Source organism: Salvia splendens, chromosome 16 (genome assembly GCF_004379255.2).
Source record: "Salvia splendens isolate huo1 chromosome 16, SspV2, whole genome shotgun sequence".
In the NCBI taxonomy this organism is placed as follows: Eukaryota; Viridiplantae; Streptophyta; class Magnoliopsida; order Lamiales; family Lamiaceae; genus Salvia; species Salvia splendens.
In genome coordinates, this window is record NC_056047.1 from 8,810,240 (window position 1) to 8,834,885 (window position 24,646).

At 35.9% G+C, this 24,646-nt stretch overlaps 2 protein-coding genes across 3 annotated transcripts; both read right to left on the bottom strand.

Annotated features, from left to right (window-relative positions):
• Positions 1 to 347: 347 nt before the first annotated feature.
• LOC121771650 (phospholipid-transporting ATPase 3-like) lies at positions 348 to 12,244 on the bottom strand. The gene is made up of 27 exons (XM_042168478.1): positions 11,551 to 12,244; positions 10,245 to 10,310; positions 8,888 to 8,949; positions 7,610 to 7,691; positions 7,393 to 7,503; positions 6,866 to 6,943; positions 6,558 to 6,654; positions 6,286 to 6,392; positions 5,912 to 5,977; positions 5,519 to 5,640; positions 5,352 to 5,433; positions 5,189 to 5,266; positions 4,999 to 5,115; positions 4,692 to 4,838; positions 4,514 to 4,618; positions 4,016 to 4,158; positions 3,846 to 3,947; positions 3,700 to 3,763; positions 3,399 to 3,611; positions 3,091 to 3,256; positions 2,920 to 2,999; positions 2,581 to 2,820; positions 1,971 to 2,192; positions 1,727 to 1,894; positions 1,273 to 1,635; positions 1,079 to 1,185; positions 348 to 991 (listed from the first exon to the last, which is right to left on the bottom strand). Exons 1-27 carry the CDS (start codon positions 11,713 to 11,715, stop codon positions 667 to 669), a joined length of 3,678 nt encoding a protein of 1,225 aa, XP_042024412.1. The 5' UTR covers positions 11,716 to 12,244; the 3' UTR covers positions 348 to 666.
• A 4,815-nt stretch (positions 12,245 to 17,059) lies between these two features.
• LOC121771359 (transcription factor BHLH089-like) lies at positions 17,060 to 19,625 on the bottom strand. Of its 2 annotated transcripts, XM_042168148.1 has the most exons (6): positions 19,204 to 19,624; positions 18,758 to 18,949; positions 18,502 to 18,567; positions 17,798 to 17,866; positions 17,626 to 17,691; positions 17,060 to 17,539 (listed from the first exon to the last, which is right to left on the bottom strand). In XM_042168148.1, the coding sequence occupies exons 1-6, from the start codon at positions 19,465 to 19,467 to the stop codon at positions 17,411 to 17,413; spliced, it is 786 nt and encodes a 261-aa protein (XP_042024082.1). In that variant the 5' UTR covers positions 19,468 to 19,624; the 3' UTR covers positions 17,060 to 17,410. The 2 variants fall into 2 exon arrangements, with proteins under 2 accessions (XP_042024082.1, XP_042024083.1); XM_042168149.1 differs by lacking the exon at positions 17,798 to 17,866 and having other exon boundaries at positions 19,204 to 19,625.
• Between the last annotated feature and the right edge of the window lie 5,021 nt (positions 19,626 to 24,646).

Genomic DNA, 24,646 nt, shown 5'->3' on the forward strand with positions numbered 1-24,646 from the left:
AGACATATATTTAGTGAAACATCAAATATTTATGAAAGAACATGCTTAAGTTGGACTAGTTACTTACCATATAAGAATAAGGCCAATTCAATAAATATAAGAAAACAGAGATTATAAAAAAAATTAACTCGATCATATACAATAATGTTACGCATATATTTGACATGTTTTCTAAATTACTACACATAAACGTATATAACTAGTTGTACAGCATACATATACAATAAATTAAGACACGCACATGTGTGTGTGTGTGTGTACAAATACTATTATAAGTCGTGATTGGGTTCTTTAGATAAAATAATACTCCTTATTTAGGTTTAAATTAGTAGTGGAAATGAGATGAATAATCAGAAGAAAAAGCAGAGCACTAGAGATTGAAGAACCTCAGAAAAAGGAATGTATATTGTGCAATTACCAAAGAATCGCACTACAACTATATACTGAGCTTAAATTAGAAACTTTAAAAGTTGGCCAAGGTAGAGAGAGAGAGAGAGAGAGAGAGAGCTACAGCCACTATGAATATTACAGCCACTATGAATATCAAACAAAAATTCCTAACATGAGAAATTGCTATAGTTGTTTGGATATGATACATTCGAATCTACAAATTGCTATATAGAAACTGAGGGGATAAAAGGGTAAAATTTGTACAAACTTGTATGATTAATTCCTCTGTGGTGTTCTAGGGGTTCTCGGCGTCTTCGGCTTGCTCCTCATGCTGGCTCTCCGAGCCACATCCCACGCCTTTTGTGGCACGAAAACGCCAGCTTGAGACGCGAAGAACGACTCATAACCAGGGGAGTCGAAGGCGAAACCTGTGTGCCTCGATTTCTCTCCTGGGAGTTGCATTATGGCGTAACTGCGCACCTCATCTGGGGTGAGTTGGCTCTGTCCGACCTCGAGTAGTCCGATCCTGCTTGTGTCCGCCTCGTGCCTGTGGATTTCTTGAACAATCTGGTAGTCATAGGGGAAGAACCAGCGCTGCGCCCTGAAAACAGAGTAAACGAGAAACGCATTGAACAAAGGAGAGGAAACACCATATATAGTGATGGGGGATATTGGTCCTAAATCTTACCCCATGTATAAGAAGTCGCAGAAAAGTGCGGCGACAGGGACGAGAATGAGAGTCAGGTAGAAATAGATGGTACTCATCAGGACATAGATGACAAAATAGATATTCTCCTGCAGAATATGGGGAGAAACGCAGAGGTTAGTGTCAGCATCTGATTGGGATGAAGGGTGTTTGAACGAATGGTAAAGAAACATTACCTGCTCCTTGTTAGGTAGGACGATACCCGAGTAGATGAAGACGAATATGAACCAAAATAATATGCTTCCTCCAACGCTAATGTGATGCCATCTCGTAAGTGTGTTGCACATCATGAGGAGACGCAGATTGACAGTCACAACAACGCAGGTGAAGGCCATCGTACTAACGTCCCACAGGCCAAATAACTTGCCGGATGAATTAATGGCCCGTTTACTTGAAGCAACAACAAAGTAGTAGAGAACCAGTGATTGATAGATTGCAAAGAAAGCCCATGTCGCCACGACTCTCCATCTGAAAAAGGCATTCCTAATTCCTTCCTTGTACAGCTCAGGGTATTTCTTCGAAAGGTTAGCGCTCACATCCTACAGAAAATGCGTGCAAGAAATAGTGAATACTTTACACAACAAAATTGAATAAGTTAGTCACCGACATGATAAAGCAAACATTCAGAACCTTGTCAAAAAGTCCAATAATGATCACAGGTAGGGCTGTGAAGATGACATTGTAGAGGGACTGGAACCAATCATCATATAACCTTTGGCCAGAAAACCCAGTTTCGAAGGTGAACCAAAATTGAGTGAGTGTGAATGTTAAGTTCTTGTAGAAGAAGTACGTCACAACCTACACAGAATTTTAAGATGATAATTGTCAGTCTAGAAAGAATGTTATCAGTAGGTAAAAATCTAGAAGAACAAACCTTGCATATTCTATGATAAGACCATCGACCATGCACCAGAAGTAAATCGGTCAAAAAGCGGAACTGTGCAATTGCAAAATCACTGGCCATCACCGCTTGCATACCTTCCTGCCCACTTATTCCTACACCAACATGAGCAGCCTGAATCATGCTAACATCATTAGCACCGTCACCTATACTAAGGGTAATCTTGTTTGCACCCTTTTTAACAAGGCTTGTAACCTGAAAGCAGAAGACATTATGAAGTCAGCTCTCAAGTTTGTTTAGTAGATGGATGAGGAGAATCAATGACCATAAATGAATGCTGATTGGCTAATCAACTCCAATTAAAATGTTATCTGTTATGAGGGTCATCACCAACAGATGAGGATAATAGGAACCTTCGGAATTGTTGGCAGTGCCTTATATCTAGAAATAACAGGAATGAACAAGAGAGGACTAAAGTGGCGTGTCCATATCGTGGTGGAAAGCTATCTGAAGCAATTTGAACTCATTTAGACATGTCATACTTTGATTGAGTTATGGTAATACCTCAACCATAAGTCCAGCCCTTATTTACTAAAGTGAGCAAAAAATGTGTAACATGAAGATGCCACCTTAAGAACCTTACTTGTGCCTTCTGCAGTGGAGAAACTCTGCAGCAAACTACAGCGGTGCAATTCAAGCTGAAATTTAGGAGCATTCCGCGTAAACTGGGGTCCAATGCATACATCAAACACTTCCCATCAATTATTAGTGCCAATTTTGGTGCTGAATCCATATGAAGAAATTTTTGTGCTTCTTCATGACAACTTTTAAGCTCGTTCTTCACCACCTCCTTCATATAGCGTGCTAGCTCTATTTGATCACCCTATCATTCAATTAACAATAGGTTAAGAGGTGGGATACAAATGAAGGCTTATGCAACACATACTAGATGGGAAAAGCATGAGCGGGAAGTATGACATGCCTTATCTTCAACTTCTCGGATAGCCTCAGTTTCTGAACTGATTACAAATTGCTTCATGCCATTATTTATTAACTTGCATGCTGCAGTAAACACATATAGTATCATAAATCAGCTAAAAGTTACTAGGTAATCAAACCAGAAAGGAAAAAATGAAATCACCAACTTCACTACCATATGCAATATTTATTGCTGTTTCCATCTTGTCTCCTGTTAGAACCCAAATTTTGATTCCAGCTCGAGAGAGGGTCTCTATGCACGCTGGTACTCCATCCTGAAGCTTGTCTTCAATAGCAGTACATCCAATCAAAATAAGGTCTTTTTCTATTTGTTCTGCAACCTGAAATTTTGTTATGTTGGGCTGTGAATACGGATGACCAGCTAAGCAGATTGACCAAGAAATTGTTTAAGCAGAATACAATTAGTAATGCAAAAGAAAATTGCACCGGACCACAAACATATATAAAAAACTGTCTACATACTTCATCCAATTTCTTCTCTCTATCCCGCAGAGCAGATTTTGCGTGAATATACTTCTCATTCCAACTTTCATATACATCAGGCTTCAAATTTTTATAAGCCAAGCAAAGAGTACGTAACCCAGAGGCTCCAAATTGCTCTAAGTGCTCCCTACTCATTCTTTTCAAATCAGGATTACCATCCGCCAACCTCTCGTATATCACAGTATCCGCACCCTGTAGGTCCATCATAAATAAAGCTGTCAGTTTATTGCTCTTACTTAATTTCTAACCACCATATACAAAAAATGGCTCAGAAAGTAACCTTGCAGTAGAGTACAAGTCTACCATCAGGATATCGGCAAACAACAGATTGGCGTTTCCTTGTACTAAACCATGCCAAAGAGTTGGTTGATCAAAAACAGTAGTGATAAAAAAAAAATTGCTGAAGCAAATTGAAAAAATGATTACCTGTTAAACTCAAGAACATTTAAAATTTCATAAGGAACATCCTGGACCTTTCCCATCTTGTCAACGTGTGATTCCCGGACATAAATCGTTGTGGGGGTACGTCTGCAGGAAATCAACCCGTTTAAGCAATAATGTCCTCAGATAAGTAAAAAACCACAATGTTCACATACCTATAGAAGAAAAAGCCAAAATTCTTCGCAGCTACTACCAAAGCAGCCTCATCAGGTGATGCAGCTTGATATCGAATCCTCTCAGGGGATTCATCACCTTCTGGAAGCACAGTATGGCATATTGCTAGGCACCTAAAGAATTCCTACACAAACAAATAAGAATAAGTAAAATTTTCAGATAAGGAATACTCATCAAGTAGAGGAATCAGCAGAAGAAGTAGATGAATAAAGGCGTGCAGTAACCTAAAAAAATTTCAGCAGGAACCCTCTTACAGAAGCATAAATAAATTGACATGATAACATAAGTTCAGTAGTGTTTCCAAAATACACAAAAATTGAGCATAAAAAGATAATAAAAAATATTATCATTTCATAGTTGTGAACATTGAACATGAGAGATGAAAATGCTGGATATTTCAGTCTATGCAAGTTGAGAGCATGGGTAAAATTTTCAATAGATTTAAGCTATCAACTTTTTCCTGAATTAAACCAACATACTTTGCAACAATCGGGATTAGGTTCATTCCTCCAAGCTCCTCTCATAAGTCGTGCATCATCAAAGTTGAAACCCTTTTCACTTGCTGCACTTGATCGCTTCTGAGCCTGAAATCAAAGGCATAAAATCAAGACATATAACACCTCACGTTTTAAAACTTTATTGGCAACTAAAACTTACATCAACTTTAACACCAGTCCTTTGAGCCGTTCCAATCTCTGTTTCACTGACACCTGTACCATATACCTCTCCTCCAATTGAACATTTGAAAAACTCCATTAAGTTACGAGTCAAGGTCCCAGTTTTGTCAGAGAAGATGTACTCCACCTATCAAAATAACAGATAAAAATGAAACAAAACAAATCTCCTGAATGGGTTCGTGGACATATTTTAAGTATTACATAGAACACTTATGCTCAATCACTTTCCAGCTCATAGAAAGAAAAATGAGAAATTCCTTATAAGGTCAGCAAGGCAGCACATCTACCTGCCCAAGTTCCTCATTTAAGTTAGACGTCCGTGCCAATGCAGGGGTATTGCTCTCAGCATGGTACATGCGCAAGTCATTGTTGATGAATTGGGTGGATTGGATAAATTTAATCATCTGAGGTCAACAATAAATCTCTTCATATTTAACAACAGTAGCCCCGAGAAACAGAAATAACTGCGAAACTTACCTCCACAGAAACATACAGAGAGATTGGAATGATTGGTGAATACAGAGTTATAAGGGTAAAAAACGTCAAGATAGCAACCTATAGAGCACAAAAGATAAAACAAAAAACTGAGAAAATGGAAAAACGTCATGGCAGACAAGAAATGAAGGCAATAACTGCATACCACAAATCTGTGGTCAGGATCAAACTGTGCCTCTGATGTATCAAATCTCAAATAGTAATACTTGCTGTTTATGAATACACCACTGAAAACATCAAGAAAGAGTCGCATACATATCTTAGAAAATGTAAAACAAACTAGGTAGAAAACTTCAATGATGATAGGCAAACCTGCCAATGGATCCCAAAAGACACATGCAGAAAAGCACAGTAAATAGTGCAAGTATAAGCTTGTCAAGTTTCTTTTCTAAGGTGCTTCTTTTGGAAGGGATTTTCATGGAGTTCATCATAACCTGAAATTAGAAAATTGCAACCACTCATATACACAATATATGAAGTACGAGAAGAACATTAAACATGATTACATAGTCTTAAATAATATAGACTTAGTGTTCTACAGAGTCTGCGAGGGTAAAAAATTATTCGATGATCTCCCAACAGCCATAGATACATCCGAACATTACTCAAGGTAAGTATTTTCCACCACAAGGGAAGTTACAAAATATCAAGTTGCTAGCAAAGAAGAAAATAAGATAAAAATAACAAGTAGATAACTGAAGATACCTTTGTCTCATGTCCTGTAAAAATGACAGCACCTACAATGTACTCAGTATTTCTGAGACTACACCCCTGGAAACATGTGAAACACTCAATAAGAGAGAATCGACTTGAAACTCAACTGGTATAATAATAGCAATTATAGACAATAGGTTGAAATTTTAGAGCCAGATTCTCAGGACATACATACATTAAGTATATACAAGCACAATTTATGCAGATAATAACTTCAGGAAACTACAAAATTGAGAGAGAGAGAGAGAGAGAAAGTAAACAATCTCATCCAGTAAGAAAGGTTACTTCAATCTAGCAACTACAAAGGAAAAATAAAATGGAATCTGATATACTAAAGAGAGAGGGCCAAAGATGCGAGTTCATACACGTAAAAGAAGTTGGTTTGGACTGAGAGGCAAGATTTGTTTATCAATGATCAAGTTTCCAGTGAAGGTATATAGAGAATTATTTGGTTGCTCACATTGAACCTCACCTGCATCACATCAAAGAAAAGGGCTTGTTAGTTTTTATTTCCAAAAAACACCCTGCCAATTGTTTAATACACTAGACACTCAAAAATGTTTCTTCTAGTTATTTTTTCATCAACACCTATAATGAAAACTTTTTTTCAAGCCAGGCGACAAAGAGTCAACATAACCTTTGAATTCAGAAGCTTTGTGTGGTGACACAAAATCCCACGTCCTTTCCGGTGCCTTCCGTATCTTCAAGTTAGTTTCTCCATCAAGATTTGCAGTCTGCAAAAGAACCATTATACAAAAATGAATAATAGAATGAACAAAAAACACATTGACACGTGCAGATCATATTCATTCAATGCGCACAAACACACGGGAACAAGAAATACAGAAAATGACAGATGAAGTCTTGAACCAGATCTTCAAGTATGAATTATTTACCATAAATTAAGGTTAGAAAGGCAATTGCCATAAAGCATATGGTGCTAACCTCAACATAGCAGACACCGTCAGGGTTTGTGCTGGCAAGGAACATTAAATCGGCAGGAAAGAATCCATCCTGATTCACCTGTGATGGGACAAACAATCATTTAATTAGCAAAACAATCAGACGAGTAACTATATATGAATTTAATAAAAATACTTCATAAATTAGTCTTAGAAAAATAACATCTAATGGTTTCTACCATTTCCCCATTGAGTGCATATATACACAAAAGTACCATATACTGACCATTAATAGAAAAGGGAATCTGGTTAGAGGTCCAAAAAAACCCACTTGATTTCGAGTGCACAAGCCTTTAATGATTCTGTGGGACTAAATGCATTTATAACTTCTTTAATACATTAATAAACATTCAATACTCTCTAGTATTAAACTGCTAACATGTTATCTGTTTCTAAACCACAGAAAACTAGGTAGGTTTTTTACATTTAGACAGCATAAAATTGAAGGTCTAGCCTTAGCAGGTTGAGATTAGCTACTTGGCCGAGAAAAAATGAGAGCAGCTGGCTTACTCTGATAATATCTCCAACCTGCAGCTTCTTCCAAGGAGTAGGTACCCAATTCCAGTCTTGCAACACTTCTACGTTGGAATTATTGATTGACATGTCATTTTGGAAACGTTTCTTCATGTAGGAATCAAAAGAAATACAAGGAAAAAACAATGTGAGCTACTGGACTTGGATTTTTCTCTGGTAGGTGGCTGAACAGAGGAAATGATTCTAAACTCACCCAATCTTCCCACGCTTCCTTTACGAGGGACACAAGAAGCACCAGTGACAGTGGAAGCACATTTGTAATTGGACTTACAGGACTGCAAGGAAACAAAACTTCATAAGATGATGCATTGCAGAATAGTTTGTTAACTCCAAATATGTGTCCAGATATCAGACTGGGTATTACCAACAAAAGAGAATAGTAACGGACACAGCCTTACTGAAGAATGTAAAGTGGATTCAGCTAGTTAATTAAAAGATGCTTTGAAATGGCCATGACCCATGACCCCCTCCTTCGGGACCTCAGACTTATAAATTGGCCTTTTTATGATATAACAGTTTTAGTTCAAGCATGTAATTTAGACATTATGCGATTGGAATGCTGTTACTATTATATACTACTAGAGAGTGTTAACTTTGGCCTGCACTGAAGGAAGCAGTAAAGATTTAGTTCGGAATCAGTGTTGTTAGGGTCACGGGTCGCACCGGGGCGATTGAGTGAAATTTCGGGTCGCGGGTCGACGAGTCGAATGGGTCGAGAGACCCACGAATCGGACATGCTAATAGTGCAAAAATTGCATAACATGCTGAACTTTTATTTTTATTGACCCACCATTGCATTCTTTTTAATATAAATAAACTATAGAAAGGTTTGTGCTCTTATTATAATAAAGATAATGTATTTATAAGAAATGAAGAGCCGAGTAAGAGAAAGAGAGAGTTGGAGTACTCCATGTGTTAAATATTACTAGTAGTGTTTATGAGTAATGAGAGAGAATGAGAGACTGCCTATTAATTATCATAGGAGAACGTGCACCAGCAGACCTGCACAACTATTTAATAAATCATTTATGTAATCTAGAAGTGTACATGCTGTATTCCATTTATTAGTAGTATTTAAATATTATGGGACTGTTCATCTTCTTCAATTTCCTTTCTTCTTCATTTGACTGCGACCCACAGTATCGACCCAGTCGCCCCCGCCGACCCAGCCGCAACCCCGTATCTCGATCAACCCACCCAAGTTGGGGCGGTGCTGGCTGCGACCCGGGCGACCCGAGCGACCCAAACAACATTTTGACAACACTGTTCGGAATGCAATTCATACTAATAAGGGTCTCCTTGAGCATGTGTCCAGTCAACTAGGATTAGGATTTTTTTAGTCTACATTGAAATTTATTCAAAAACATGCCCGTAGTAAGTATGATAAGGATATCTGACCCTATAATTGTATAGCAAAGTTACTTGATTTTGAAAGTCATTAAAGAGGCAAAACTATATGGTAGGAGCATACCTCACAGGAGTGCATGATAAGATTGAGATCATGAGAAAATAGAGGTTTGCAACTCTTCTGAACTGTCAACACAGATTAAATTAAAAGGAATCAGTTCAAGCACAAATAAAATGGAGCTTAGGGTTTTATTGTCCAATGTTGTAAAGTGTTCATATTTTCTTCCTCGAAAAGCAAATGAAATTTATTTGTCTTTATATTGAAATATTGCTGTTGTGTGTAATAATAGTTTCAAACAAATTTCATAAAGCAAGTCAATCTCTTCTTTATGCGAAAGAACAATTTGACAATCCAATATGGTCTCTATACAGAGCTAAAGGACCACTTGTTGCAAACAATATTTGGAATAACCACAGGTCAAAGAAAATCCTTAGGCCATGTTTGTTTGGTAGTTTGCTAGGATTCTGTATAAGACAGTAATCACATTCCTGATTTTTAAATTGTGTTGTTTGTTAAAGGATGTCAATTAGTTACTTGAATTTAATTGGTTAATATAAGTTCATAATCCTAATAAGTACTCCACACACGGGATAAGTGATCAATTAGATTCATATTCCCTAGAGTCATATTCCGAGGAATTATAATCCCCAACAGCATTAATTTCCTGACATACAAACCAGTGTTGTCAAAATGTCGTTCGGGTCGCTCGGGTCGCCCGGGTCGCCCGGGTCGAGACCATCACCGCCCCAACATGGGTGGGTTGATCGAGATACAGGGTCGCCGTTGGGTCGCCTGGGTCGCCCTAAACACATGCTATCTCTGATTTTCTCAAATCTCTCACATGTTTTCTGACTATCTCAATCATGATTCTCTATATATATGCATGCACCACATCAAACTTTTCAAACCTATTTTCTACACTTTAGAATTCGGCCTCTTCACTCCTAAACAAATAAACAATTCAAAGATCTTTTGCTGTCACCCTTCATATATTCCTTTGTTTTGATATTTTCAGACAATGGTTTCAATTATTTATTGTGTTATGACTTATGAACTGTTTTGATATTTTGATCATTTCTATTTTCCACTTTATCTCTATTCACATGAATTGCGTCTACATTTATATTATTTGATATATTATAAACATTAGAGCAATATATTTATTTTATTTAATAGTAAAAGGCAAAAAAATTAGCCTAGATTTGTGGGTCTCTCGACCCCGTCGACTCGTCAACCCGCGACCCAAATTTTCACCTCATCGACCCGGTGCGCCCTGCGACCCTAACAACACTGATACAAACGAGCCCTTAAATTTTCAGAATATTCTAATTAAGATCTTTAAAGACATTGGGTTGATCAATAATCTTTGAAGTTTAGCACTGGATTAGCTAATCATGAAATAAAAGCAACAAAAACATACCTGCTCAAAGAGCCCCTTTGGTAAAAAGGTAAATACATCATACTTTGTTGTAGACACAGAATTACCCTGAAAATGAACATAATTAATCAGGCTACCAGCAAAAGAGAAGTAATTCACACTGCTCGGGCCTTCAGTGATAAATTTCAATTTCAATTTTTTCAAGGTTTGTCACAATAAGGTAAATCAAAGAATCCCACCAGCAGCGGAAATATGAATATGCAACTAATGCACACTTTCAATAAATGGCCATAAGACATTATTTCAAAATCTGTTAGTTTTGAGAGTAACTACATCCTTCTCTAGAGACTCCGTCAAAATATTGTGCTTGTAAATTCCATAATCTATAATACAGCCCAGTTGGGGTAGAAAGTACTACGAGTATAAAGGATTAACACTGAGAGGATGCAGGAACATTCAAGAAAAAAACATAGTGAACATTTTAATACATTTTGGGCTAGGCATTGGCAAGTAAGGATATAATCATATGAATGACACACAACACATTGTCCCATAAAGGTTTTCAAGTTTCAAACCTAAAAGGAAGAGATAAATAGTACGGAGTAGTAAAACTTAATCAGGGAAGTGTCTGTCCTTATTGCCGACGTCTTTCTCTACCTCACTTGTACTAAACTAAATCAATGCAGATCAGCATAACCATTAATAGTTTTACAGAAGGAGGTTCCCTGGCATCTCGTAAATACCTGAGCCAAAGAGGAAAACCTAACAAGTGATACCGAAGAGCACCCTTCAAGCCAATTGTCCAAAAGAGAAGCCATTGTAGACTATCACCAGACCAACTAACAAAAACTTCAATATCATGAACCCATGGAATCATCTGAGATTCAATATGATTCGCCTCACTATGTATATATATGTTCCCAATCAGTTATTAGTCAAATAAAGGTTTGTATCTGCCACAATGCAGATGATCATGATTGACAATGAGCAAAACTGGAGTTTAACAGCATCGAACTAGACCAAATGTTTAGGTACTCAAATTTACAGTATATCTCAAATAAGGCACCTCATCCTCCTCCACTTCCCCATAAACAAGTTCACCACTCCCATTATCAACAGACAAATTTTCTCAAACAGTTAAATAAACTTGTATAGTTTATAATTAAAAGCACTAGATCGCTCCTCATTTTCCTAAATTCAGGGCCCTAAACACCACAAAATATCACAAATCTAGCCCCTTCCACGAACACCTTCAAATTTCACCAGACAATGCCATAAACCCAGGATTCATTTCCCCAAACCTCACGCTCCAAAAGCACTACCAAAAAATCAAACAAGAAAAAAAAACCTTATATTTGGCGAGCGAATTCGCCTCGCGATCATTGCAGAAGACGGTCCTGTGACCTGGCGCCTGCGGCTGAACCTTCCCCAGACGGACAGTCTGAGACGACGCGATACGGTCGTGGGAGGGCGCGCCGTCGCCTCCGCGTCTAGATCCTCTCCACCCGGCCATTGTTTTCCTCCGATCGCAGCCCCAGATTCAGAAAACCCTACGATATTCCCGGAATTTGCAGAGACTGTGTCGAATCCCAATCAAATGGAGACAATGAAGGGGGAGAAAAATGGGAAGTTGAGAGTTGAAAAAAATGAAAAATAAAATAAAAAATCAGTAGAAATTGGGGGAATTGGTGGTTGAATTGCAATCGCGATGGAGAGGAGGTGGTGGGGTGTGGGAAGGGCCTCAATTTCTATCAGAGCCCGAGATTTCATACGTCAATTTTTCCAATCCGCGTCGAAATTGGGTCATTGAACACCACGTGTTGCTCAGCTGCGGGAGTAGTGACGCAGTGAGTGTAGAAGTCGAATCTCGGTGCAACCGTGAGGGGCGGCGCGTGAGCGACTGACGGCGTTCTCGCGCAGCTGTGGTGGGAAACGGTTGCTATTTGAAAATGGAAAAATAGAGGGGATTTTGAAGGAGTCGCCGATGTTTCTTTCACGGCCAGATTGCAGACATCAGCTACGACTAATTTTACTCTTTTATTTATTTGAATCATGTGACGACGTGTTCTATCTACGAGTCAATATTTGTGGAGATTAAAATAAATTATTTTTTGTGGAGATTCGAATATTTTCGATTTTGTTTTCCAAATTGGGTAAAGGAAAGTTTATGTTCCAAATGTTATGTTTGCCATGAATTTTAGGATAAAAGTTAATTTTATGTGGTCTAAATTTTTGTGGGATATTATTGTAGCTATTTTAGATGAGGACAATATTTTTTATGCACTGAGTATTTTTTTCCGTGTTATTTTTATTATAAGTAGATGTAGTAGTGGAGTACTCTAGGATCAGATTCTGTAATAAATGTTTGTAATAATGTATAGTCTATAATCTATGTATGCAAATTGTAACAATAATATCAAATGTGGCTTGATTTGAAGACCAAAAATATCATTACTGTACTGACCGCCTAATTTCGTATAGTATACTCCTATATTTCGAGAATTTGCAACCATATACTTATGGAAAACAGATTGAAATATTGCAAATTATTACAGCAACAGCTTGCCACATTCAATTATATTGTTGAACATAGAAAAAACGTCAAGTAAATGTGTTTGTATCATTGAAAATCATATCCAGCAGTTTGAATATGCAGGAGTGAGCTACAGTATGAAATTTTTTAGGAATGTTTATGGGAACGTTTAAAAGAGTAATATTTTCTGGTTTTTTCTTCAATTTTTCCTGAATTTCAATATATAAATTTTGATTTTATGAGTTTTTCCCAACCAATTATTCCGATGGAATTAGACTTGATAGGGACTATACATGGCATATTATGGTCTACGTGGCTAGAAGTGGCTAAACAATATGCAGTATACTGTTTTTTTTAATATATAAATGCACAATTTTTTGACATTTTCTGATATTTATTCTGAACTTTATTTTTTTTCAAATCTCGTACTACATGAATGTTGATATTTTCTGTTTTTCCAACAAATTGCAGCTATTTTTTATTTATTTTAAGAGGTGATGTTGGATTGAATACGAGTTTTGGAAAAGGGCATTAACAATGGATACACCCACCCCCCTGTAATCGTCTCCTCCCTCTCTAATCGGCAATCGGCATCCATATATGTGAACGTGGCTGATGATGAGACATTGGGATTTAGTTGAGCTGCATATGATGTCGACCAAATTATTTTTATTTTAACAGTATATTCATGATTAGTTGGAACCTGAGGTGTCAAAGATTCCATTTAAGTTTCATTAGCTAATTATAAAATGTTTATTTGAGAAGAAAGTTTTCATCATAAATTTTTTTTAAATGGTTTACACCATTAATAGAACAAAGAGTTGGACATCAACACAGAAATTATTGTTAGGAAAAACTCAAGAAAATCTTAAAAGTCAGATGAAAATTTATAGTCTCAAAAGTTCATATATATTTTTGTAAGCGTAATGTAAACTCTATATATTGTTCAAACTTCAAGCTCCTCAATATAGTATTAATACAGTTTCAACACAATATCAATACAGTATCAGCACAATGTCAACACAACATCAACCGTTGACACTGTGTTGACATTTTTTATTATTATTATTTTATCATATTTTGATATTTTCTAACGGTCCAAATCATAGTTTTGAGTTTGTACAATATTTAAAGTTTACATTTGATTATATCCCTATTTTAAAAACAATAACTTTTTTTCTCTAAAAAACAACGTTTTAGTAATAATTGTTTTTTGCCACATTGGCATTTTCAACAAACACATCTTCAATTTGAGGTAAACATTAGTACTTTGCAAGTAAATAAAATAATGCTAAAAGTTTTATGCATTTAAATTCAAAAAACAAACATAAAAAAACTAGAAAATATTGAAAGACCATATATTTATAAGCAAATAGTAATCCTCTATAAAGTATACTATCTTTTATTTCGTGCACACTCAAACCAATTTTCAACCGTCTAAACAATGAACAAAGTAGAAATTAGTGACTGATTTTTCTCACTTCCATTGTAACTGATTTAAGCATTAGTAGTGTTACGACAAATAGGACAATTGTGTAATCGACAAACGAAAGAACGTAAATAGACACAGAATTTACGTGGTTCACCAATGTTGTGTTGGCTACGTCCACGAGCAAGAACGGAGAACAAATTGTATTATGATTGCGGTTACAAATGCAAGGTTATTTGCCTTATTTCTATATAAATAGGTACAAGAGACGAACTGGGCCTAATACAACAATTATGGCCCAAAACAGAAACATATCATAGCGTCAAACAAAATTTATTCAAGACATCCTAACAAATCTCCACCTTGACTTGATTCCTCCTTCCAAATACGTCATCATAATACCAGACGAACAAACTTCTCCATTCTTGCCTCAAATTTGCCCTCCACGGGCAACTAACAACTCATGACATTAAGCAAGTTCAAACAATGTTGAAACTTGCTCTGCGTGACCGGTTTGGTGAACATATCAGCAGTGCCAACTTTCTTCACCTCAATTCTTTTCTCATCTCTTAGAAAATGATACCTCACATCAATATGTTTAGTCCTCTCATGGTGGACTTGATCTTTGGCTAAACAAATAGTGCTCTGTCTATCACAGAACACAATAGCTTGATCTTTATGTAAACCAAGATCATCAACTAGCCCTTTCAACCATATTCCTTCTTTAGCAGCTTCTGTCAACGCCACATATTCTGCTTCAGTAGTAGACAAAGTAACTGCAGCCTGCAAAGTTGCTTTCCAACTAACAACAGAACCACCAAGAGTGAAAACATAACCGGTCATAGATCTTCTACTATCGACATCTTCAGCATAATCAGAATCAGAATAACCAGAGTCTTCCACTCTTTGAACTTCTTGAATGCTTCACATTTATGTTTCATCATAATCATCCAAGTCATCCTCGAGTAGTCATCAATCATCGACACAAAATACTTGTATCCTCCAACAGATTCAACACGTGAGGGACCCCAACAATCATATAATGTAGTCAAGTGTCCTCTTCGTTCGATGAACCCCCTTCTTTGGAAACCTGTTGCGATAAAGCTTCCCAAATACACAGTGTTCGCAGAAATCAAGTTTCTGCACTTTATGCCTAGAAAGAAAATCACGATTCGGCATGATTCTCATGCCACATTCTCTCATATGACCGAGCCTCATGTGCCACAACTTGGTCATATCCTTGGTTGCCACCTCGGATGATGCAATATCAGCAGAATTTGCCATGATGGAACCTCTCAGAACATACAAGGTACCCCGTTTCAAAGCTGTCATAACCACCTTCGAACCTTTCAGAATACGCATTACTCCACCTTCACCTTTGAAACTGAAACCCTTACTGTCAAAAGTACTCAGCGATATCAGATTCTTCGTCATTTGTGGAACATGCCTAACATCGTTCAAGGTGCAGAAGACCCCATCATACGTCCTAATCCTGATTGAGCCGATGCCAACCACTTTGCAGACAACACTGTTGGCCATGGTAACATTGCCTCAATCTATCTGCTCATAAGTGGTGAAATACTCCCTGTGAGGACAGAGATGATACGATGCTCCTGAATCCAAAATCCACACATCATTAGAGTGTGGCTGTTCATCCGCAACCAAGGCGGAACTTCTTCCGAATTTGCGTCATCAGGTTCTGCCACAGTCGCAGAACCTTTAGCATCCTCTTTCTTACCCAATTTCTTCTTTATCTTTGGACAATCAACCTTCCAATGCCCTTACAATATTTGCAAATGTCATCTGACTTAGGGGCTTTAGGACCTTTTGAACCTTTGGTTCTGCTTCTTCTGTCCGAATTTCTTCTGTCCCTTACCCGTAACAGATAATCCCGATGCCAGATTTTCTGTGGCTGAACTCGTTGCCTGTTGACGATCCTCTCTGATGTGAAGAGCAGATCGAACATCCTCCAAAGACAGAGTTTCTTTCCCAATCATAAAAGACTCAACGAAATTCTCGTACGACTCAGGCAAAGAAACTAGCAAAATTAAAGCAACATCCTCGTCTTCTACTTTAACATTAACATTACGCAAATCCAACAAAATTTTGTTCAAATTTTCCAGATGATCCCGAAGGGGCATACCTTCCTGCATGCGTAATCGAAACAAACTTTGCTCTAGGAGCAGCTTGTTGGTTAGAGACTTCGTCATGTATAGACTCCCCAACTTCGTCCAAAGGGCAGCAACAATCTCTTGATCAGCAACTTCGATGATAACATCGTCTGACAGACACAACATGATGGTCGAGTGGGCCTTTTTCGTCTAAGGTTGTCCACTCCTCATCATCTCCTCCATTGCCTTCTTTGTTTTGAGCGGCGCCTACAAACCGTGTTGCTTCAGCAGGGATCTCATCTTGATCTGTCATAAGCCAAAACTATTTCTCCTGATGAATTTGTCAACCTTTACGTTCAGAGCAGACATCTTTGATCGATTTACTAGAAAACCCTAGCAGCGGAATTCAAAACCCTTGTTCGAAAACCAGGCTCTAGATACCAGTTTGTTATGCCAAATAGGGCAATTGTGTAATCGTCAAACGAAAGAACGTAAATAGGCACAGAATTTACGTGGTTCACCAACGTTGTGTTGGCTACGTCCACGGGCAAGAACGGAAAACAAATTGTATTATGACTGTGGTTACATATACAAGGTTATTTGCCCTATTTCTATATAAATAGGTACAAGAGACGAACTGGGCCTAATACAACAATTAAGGCCCAAAATAGAAACATATCATAGCGTCAAACAGAATTGATTCAAGGCATCCTAACAAGTAGTATGGAATGGGTTCATAGACTACATCGATCTTTTATTTGGCATTATACGAAACAGTATACGATTCCTTTCAACATCTCCAGACACCTTTATATATGAGGCAAAAAATCACAAATAATTGCAAAACATTGCAGGAATACGTAAATCCAAAAATAACATTGAGCTTTTTATTCACGTAACCATGGACTCGATAGTAGATTTAGAATTTAGGAGTTTGAAGAACCTCTGCAAAGATCACTCATTCCGTGACTCTTTCGTCGGCACCAAACCATGTATACACCCCGGTTCCTCGCTTGCTCTCTACACCATGTGAGGGGGAGATGGACCCGATCCAAGAAGCATATGCTGGTATGGTTTTAAAGAGGACGAATCATAGATTGTAGATTTCGATTTATGGTGTGGATAAAATTTCATGTCATGATGTTCGATCAAAGCCGCTACCAATCTGCATGTGTAGCCACTCTGGTGACGAACCCCAACTGTATTCACGTGCGCTCTGAGAACCAAAGGCTAAGCCAGGGACTTCAAAAGTTTGTTGAGTGAACTGTAAGAAAGAGGGGAAGACGAGACGTGTCAAAAGATCAAGAAGTTTAAGCAAGATGAGTTTGAGATCATGTTAGACGCGCGCACATCTTTTGAAGGATATTCATTGATCTCCCCTCTTGAATTTACGGTTTCAAGCTTCATAGATAAGAACTGCGACGGCAAAAAAATAACTGTGACCAATGGATTATAGAGGTGAACGACTCTCATCATAAAGAATTACAAAGAAGTCCTCGTACAGATAGAGACAGAAAACTACCTCAACTTGACTTTGTAAAGATTGGATGTAATTAATAATCTCATCAAGCACTAGAGCTTTGCCAATAACCTAAAATCAGGAAAGTAAGGCTCTCAAAGTTCTATATTAAAGAAAAAAAAAGGTTCTATATTAAAGATATTAAGCAAATATTTATCTTTAGAGTCTAGACAATAAAAGAGACATTAAAATTGAGGAACAAACTATGATCTAAAAACTAGCAATTCAGTTTCACTTTAACAGGGATAAAATTTTGCTAGATGGTTCTATTTTCAGGAGAGTGAGACAGAGATGAACTCAACAAGTGATATCCTATGTCAAGAACACATGATACCTATTGCCAATTAGTAATCTCATTCACTCGTATCAGCATCTTAATTATGGCCAATAAAGCAGATGAAAGCTAGAATCCATCACAACAGAACAAATATATAGGAATACTGTTGTTTATTTCTGTCATTCTTATTGAAGTGCATAATGTTTATATATTTGTATCAATATACAGTTAAATAAAGGTGACCAAACAAGAAATTACAGGCAAAAAAAGTTTGGTTTGACATATAAAATCGTAGTAGTATATTCTAACAGAGATGAAGCCCATTACTGATCTCATCAAAGTTCAGAAACATATCCATATACAGTATATACATATATAAACATTTAACAACAAGCGAGAAAAAATGACCAACACTAAGTTGATAACTCACCTTATTACAACCAGGAACTATGTCCTGAAGAATTTTCATCCTCTCACTAATCTTTTCTCTTCTAGCCTGTACCAAGATTGCAAGAGATAGCATGAGAAAAAATCACCCAAAATAAGTTCATCATTTACGATTCTACTTCAATAATTCATCAATCTAAAAATCTACTAGTAGTTTAGATTTATTCAATCCTACTTATAACGAACAAGCACGATAAAAAATATCATAAACACGAGAGCATTTCAAGTCAGATCATTACTCTTTCTGCTAAGCTATGACTATCGGTAGCTTGACCTCGTCTCGCTCGAACATGGATGTAGTCTTGCTTTGGCAGTTCCTCTAGCTTCGGCCCTCGTTCTGCCTCCGCCTTGCCTGAATTCCCTTCCCTTTCAACTTTAAGTTCTCCCACTGCCTTTAGCCGTTTACTATCACCTTCGTTTCTTCTTTCATTCTGCCCAAACAGAGCAACACTATCACAATTAGGTATTGCTTGAATAACTCACATTACATCAATCTTCAACCTAAATCCTCTCTCAATTCAATCAGCACTTCTATCCACTAACGCAAACACAAACCTCAAATTAAACTCGCCAAATTGCGATTTCCACATCGTAATCAAATAGGCATACACAGTAATCAATACTCCTACTAATAAAGTATCAGATGCAGCTACAACAACTCAATAGTATCAGTTCAAAACAATACCGATACGGTGTTATTGTTGTTGCAGCTGCCGCCATTGCTGCTGCTGGTGGAAGCTCCTCCTCCCTTACCGCAATGCTCATCTTTATCCCGCCGCTTCCGAGAATCATCATTCGATCTCTGATCCGTCAACATCGGATCCAAAGCCAAGCCGTACGACGCCGCATTGGCGCTCATCTGAAACCGCGGCCAGATCTCCGCAAAGTTGAAGGCATCTCCTCCTCCTCCTCCACCGCCGCTCATTGTCTCCAACCGCCTCGGATCCATTTCCCTACGCCTACTACCCGCCAAACGACGGCCGCTGCTTAATTTATGCGTTGAAGTTATAGGAAGAGAAGACACTTATTAGTTGCAGACTTTGAGTGAAGTTCAGAGCATTTTCTGTCTTATGGTTTTCATAATATCTCTCCTACATCTGGCTCACCTACACCGCACCTATAAAGCTTGGTACTTAGCAATAATTCAAGGATAAGATCGGAAACTTAGGCGAGCTTATAATTATTTACACTTAGAAATTAGAAAGTATTGTAAATAAATACTCCACGTATATCGGTATAAAATGTGATATATGTAAAATTCAACCTTATTGTAGAACACAGAATAAATACGAAGGTCAATTTTAAATATTATAGTAGATCATTGTTAGTTTTATTAGGTTTTTTTAGTAGAATGACCTAAAATAATATTTGTATTTCTTAAAATCCAACTTTTAAAAATGAAAAACTAATTTACATGACATATGTATTATCTAACAATGATAATTATGTGTTATGCAATAAGATGCATAATTTTTTTACCATTAGATTACATGATCACAATAAGACTTATAACAGTAAAGTAAATAAATGCATGCGAATATTTTTTGGTTTATGAGTGGATGATGAGTTTAATAAACTTAAATTATGCTTATATTATAGTCGTAGAGAATGTAAATTATTTATCTAGGAAAAAAGGATATTCACAATTTTTCCATATTAAAACGAAATTTGCATGCCTTCCACGATATAACTTGCATGATTCAAAATTTCATCGCTAGTGATTGAAGCAATAAGTAACAATAGCGAAGTTGCTGTCATGTGCCTAACTTTGTCCACAATTTATCTAATTTAGTTAGACAACCATAATCACTTTAAAGATTTCAGCCCACTTTCTCTAAATAAATCATGCATTTTAAATATTTTCAAGGTTTTAATTATAATCTAGTTGGGTGATTGGTTAACTAAATAGCGCTTCTTATGTGAACAAATTTATAGGCAGCAACAACGAGGCAAAAACATATAGTTGCTCATATAATTAATTAAATAATTATAAATTAGTTAAAATTAAAATTAAGAAAAAAAATGAAACAACGATAGTTCAAATTAGAATCCTGCACATTATCGAGTTGGATGAATTTGCCCAGATTTATTTAATTAGATTATGTTGGGGTAGGTCAACTCCTTATAGAAAAACGATAGTCGGATGTGAGTCACGACCAATAGTATATGCTCTTGTCCAAGTTGTTGGATAGTTTTTTCCGCTGCCGACATATATTAAGTAAACATAATTTCCTTATTCTCCAAGATTCGAACCAAGTTCATTTTCAACCTAATAAATTACGTAACAAATTCAGTAATTATACATGTTTGACACATCAAACTAACGTGATAAAAAGTGGAGCGATTCCACCCATCACCTACGTACTTTTAAAATTCGGACCAGTTAATTTGAATAGTCAACCAATAACTTAACTTAGTCTGTCTCAATTTGCGTATACTAAAAATGAAATTTCAATATTCTCCAAGATTCGAACTAAGATATTGAACCACAAACGATTGTATTAAAAAGTAACGAAAAACGAACTCTAAATATTTTACTCTGGTAAAATGATATTGTGTAGTAGTACTAAATTATAGCATGTAGTATAATTAAATATTAACTTCATAATGCATTAGTACAGATGAAGCGCACAACGATTGATCAAAAAGTAATAAAGCACCACCAACTCTAGATTGATGAAATAGGACGCATCTACTGTTAAAATTGTAAACTGAATAGGATATTTGATTTATGTATAAAGTAATTAATTTATTTAAATATTTTCATTAATTATATTTTAATATTTCCTTAGATTTAATATAATTGTTATATACAATAGTTTTAATTATAGTATATAATTATAGTTTATCATGATTCACTACTATTTTGATAATATATATATTTAATTATATATAGATATAATATTATGGCCTTATAATTAAGATATTTGACCTACTGAATTATGAACCGATAACTTTACTGATTATTTGTTAATTTTATGAGATTGTCCTACTTGTATACTTTAAATTCAATTCGATTTAATGCATGTGTTTGCAATCTATAATTATGTCATGAGTAGTCGTATGATATAACAATATAGTAGTAATAAATACGATACAAAATAATGAGACAATAACCGGGTGAAAATACAAATAACAATAGCATGCAAATCATGTCCAAACCGAGGCACGCCATGTGACAAATTCCCTAAATTGGCGATGCAATTGCAATCTTTCAGAAAAAAATGTTTGTTTCATTAGCATATTTATACTTATTATTTTTATGAAGAAAAAATATATTCCAGCATTTTAAAATATTTATTGTAGTATTTATTTCTAAATTAAATCTTATATTCAATATATGTTTGATAGTACGATATTCCACGTTTCCACCTTCCTACATTATTTTTAAGCGATCTTAATTAGCCACCTTGAAATATAGTTGATGACAACTAACTAAGTAGGTATTGTAATAAATAAAATTAATGACCTAACTATCCTGAATAATAAACTAATAACCAAAGAATTTTTTGCGCTAAAATTTTGTCTGAGAGTAGGATAATGAAAAAAAAAAGATTTGGAGTGTATTTATATATCATATACGGATCAAGATAGCGAATTCGTTAGTAATCAAATTTGGAAAATTAAAGAATTTGTTATAACTATATCTATGTCTATGGAGTAGAAAATAGGAGTAGTCTTGTTATGTAAAACTTGAATTACCTAAGTAATATACTATCTATGTATATAATGTGAAGGATGATTTGGATTGGAGTTATAGGGTCTTCAATAATTTAAAATTTTGTACTACTTCTGAAATTTAAATGTAGTACTAGGCTACTAGGCCCAAAAAAGCTGGGATATACTATTTTAATTCATAGCCCATATTATAAAATGCCATTCCAGTGTACAATAAAAGCCCAATGGGCCCTGATATAAAATTGTACACAGTCATAGTAGATATCAAAGACATTAATTGGTTTTTAAAGATTAATTCAATTTTTTTAATTATATTGTTGTGTGTGAAAATGTATGAAATTTAGCATTTGGAATAAAACAGAACTAATGTTCGACTATATTAACATTTTTATCAGGTTCACGGCAAACATTCGAAAGTTATCCATTTTATCTCAAATTGTAAAACTTGTAGTATCATTTTTTTTTTAATTTTAGTATTTCATGATATTGGACGCTAAAAAAATCTGTTATTTAGCCCACAAATAAGCATATACTATATCTGTAGATATTAATATTCCACGCAAGGACCCTACACACCATCACTCTGTATACTTCTTTTTAAAAAAAGAAAAATAAATTTTTTATCACGCCGCCGCAATACTTTGTTATACCATAACAAATCTCAGTATATATGGAGTATGAGGTAGTGTAGTTTGAAAATAAATTATTTGCATATAGTAGTAGTAGTATGTAAACAAGCACTAACCGACGAAAGTTATCATTCACCAAAACAAATCTCAGTAAACATTAATATTTAATTGGTTTGGGGAAAATAATAATAATAATAATAATAATAATAATAATAATAATAATAATAATAATAATAATAATAATATTAATATAAACAATTAATTTTGAAACTAGGGTTATGAAGGAGTACTTGTCTCTGACTACATAACTTGTTCTATAATTGCGGTTCATTTATGGCAATGGAGTTTCACTATTTATTGAATAAAAGTGAGTTTTCCGATGCAGATTTTTAATAGTTCTTCCTATTTTTGCAGTCAACAGTAGCAACAAATATTGAAATTAAATAAAGTTGGCTATGATGTGGACTCCTATTATCATTTGCTATTTTTTGCCCCTACTACCTATGTACTAACAGGTAAAATTAAATTAAAACGATAAGAAGGACTGGAGGAGAAGATAATGATCACATCAATTGAATATCAAGGTAGTTGAAATCAAATATTTCGCCCCTATATAGATGAGAGAATGAAATTTTTATTAAAAAATGATCTAGTAACATAAACTTTACTAATAATATCTATATTTATTTTGATGGTAAATTAAACTTACAAGAATTAAATAGAGTTAAGGAGTTGAGAAATTATTGGCGTTTATGATGTACTCCATATCTTTTGAATAAATGAAAAAGGAAAACAATCCAATATAATTGGGACAAAATAGAGTATTTATTATGTATAAAGCATATTTATGTGTATTTGTGTGGGTAGAGTTTAATAATTTTCAAGTGTAACATTGTTAAACTCTAATTAGCTATCGATTAGTAGCTTGGGCAGCCACACAATAATTTTTGTGTTATGTATAATTGGGTTCTAATTATAATAAATGCCAAGTACCACTTACAATTTTAAACCAATAATTTCTCAAGTTCGTATGGCTTTTAATTTAAATAGTGGAGTACTACTAATATTTTTGTATGGTTGATAAAAAAAATTAGGATTGAGCTTCAATTAACGAGTTCATCGATATTGCGATTATCACCTCGAGAAAATATTAAATGCTTTTCTGATTATTAACGAAATTCGAACTTTGACTAAGATGGGTACGATTCACTTCACAAATACAATGGTCAGGAAAGAATAGATTAAGCTATAAGAGCATCATTAACCCCGTCCTCCATTTAGGCTTCAAGTCCCCTCCACATCATCATTCCCTTAAATTTGAATCCCAAATCACAACTTTCTCCACAATAGTTCGTGGACAAACAATAGCTCAGCCACAAACTCATCTATCACATCAGCAACACTAAATTCATCATGTCATATCAGCAGGACAAGCAACTGGACAAGCAATAGCTCAGCCACATCATCTGCACTAAAAACAAATAATTAAACAATCACACAAAATACGGAATTAAATTTACGACAAATATACGGGAAAATTCAATAATAATATTAAAATTTTAAAAAGTACATTAATTTAAAAAAAGTCAAATAAAAAAAACAAAATTGCGCTCGCCGGTCGCTCGCCGATCGGGAGGCTGCAATAGGGGCGAGCCGATCGGCGAGCGCCCGGGAATCGGCGTGCACTCGCCGAAATTCTCGCCGATTTGGCGCTCGCCGGCTGCAATAGTTCGGCAAGCGGACTGGCGAGCGCCAAAAATCAGCGAGCCGATGCGCTCGCCTCTATTGCGGATGCTCTAACCCTGCAGGTCCCATCCCAGA

What these genes read in the sequence shown, in the direction of transcription:
- LOC121771650 (XM_042168478.1), bottom strand. Translation starts at nt 11,715, where the DNA reads ATGGCCGGGTGGAGAGGATCTAGACGCGGAGGCGACGGCGCGCCCTCC. An exon ending in ATTCGCTCGCCAAATATAAG is followed by an intron (nt 10,311 to 11,550) that starts GTTTTTTTTTCT and finishes GTTCATTTTCAG; the next exon opens with GGTAATTCTGTGTCTACAAC. An exon ending in TTACAGGACATGAGACAAAG is followed by an intron (nt 5,641 to 5,911) that starts GTATCTTCAGTT and finishes TTCTAATTTCAG; the next exon opens with GTTATGATGAACTCCATGAA.
- LOC121771359 (XM_042168148.1), bottom strand. Translation starts at nt 19,467, where the DNA reads ATGGATCCGAGGCGGTTGGAGACAATGAGCGGCGGTGGAGGAGGAGGA. An exon ending in GTCATAGCTTAGCAGAAAGA is followed by an intron (nt 18,568 to 18,757) that starts GTAATGATCTGA and finishes ATCTTGGTACAG; the next exon opens with GCTAGAAGAGAAAAGATTAG. An exon ending in ATGAATATCCTTCAAAAGAT is followed by an intron (nt 17,540 to 17,625) that starts GTGCGCGCGTCT and finishes TCTTTCTTACAG; the next exon opens with TTCACTCAACAAACTTTTGA.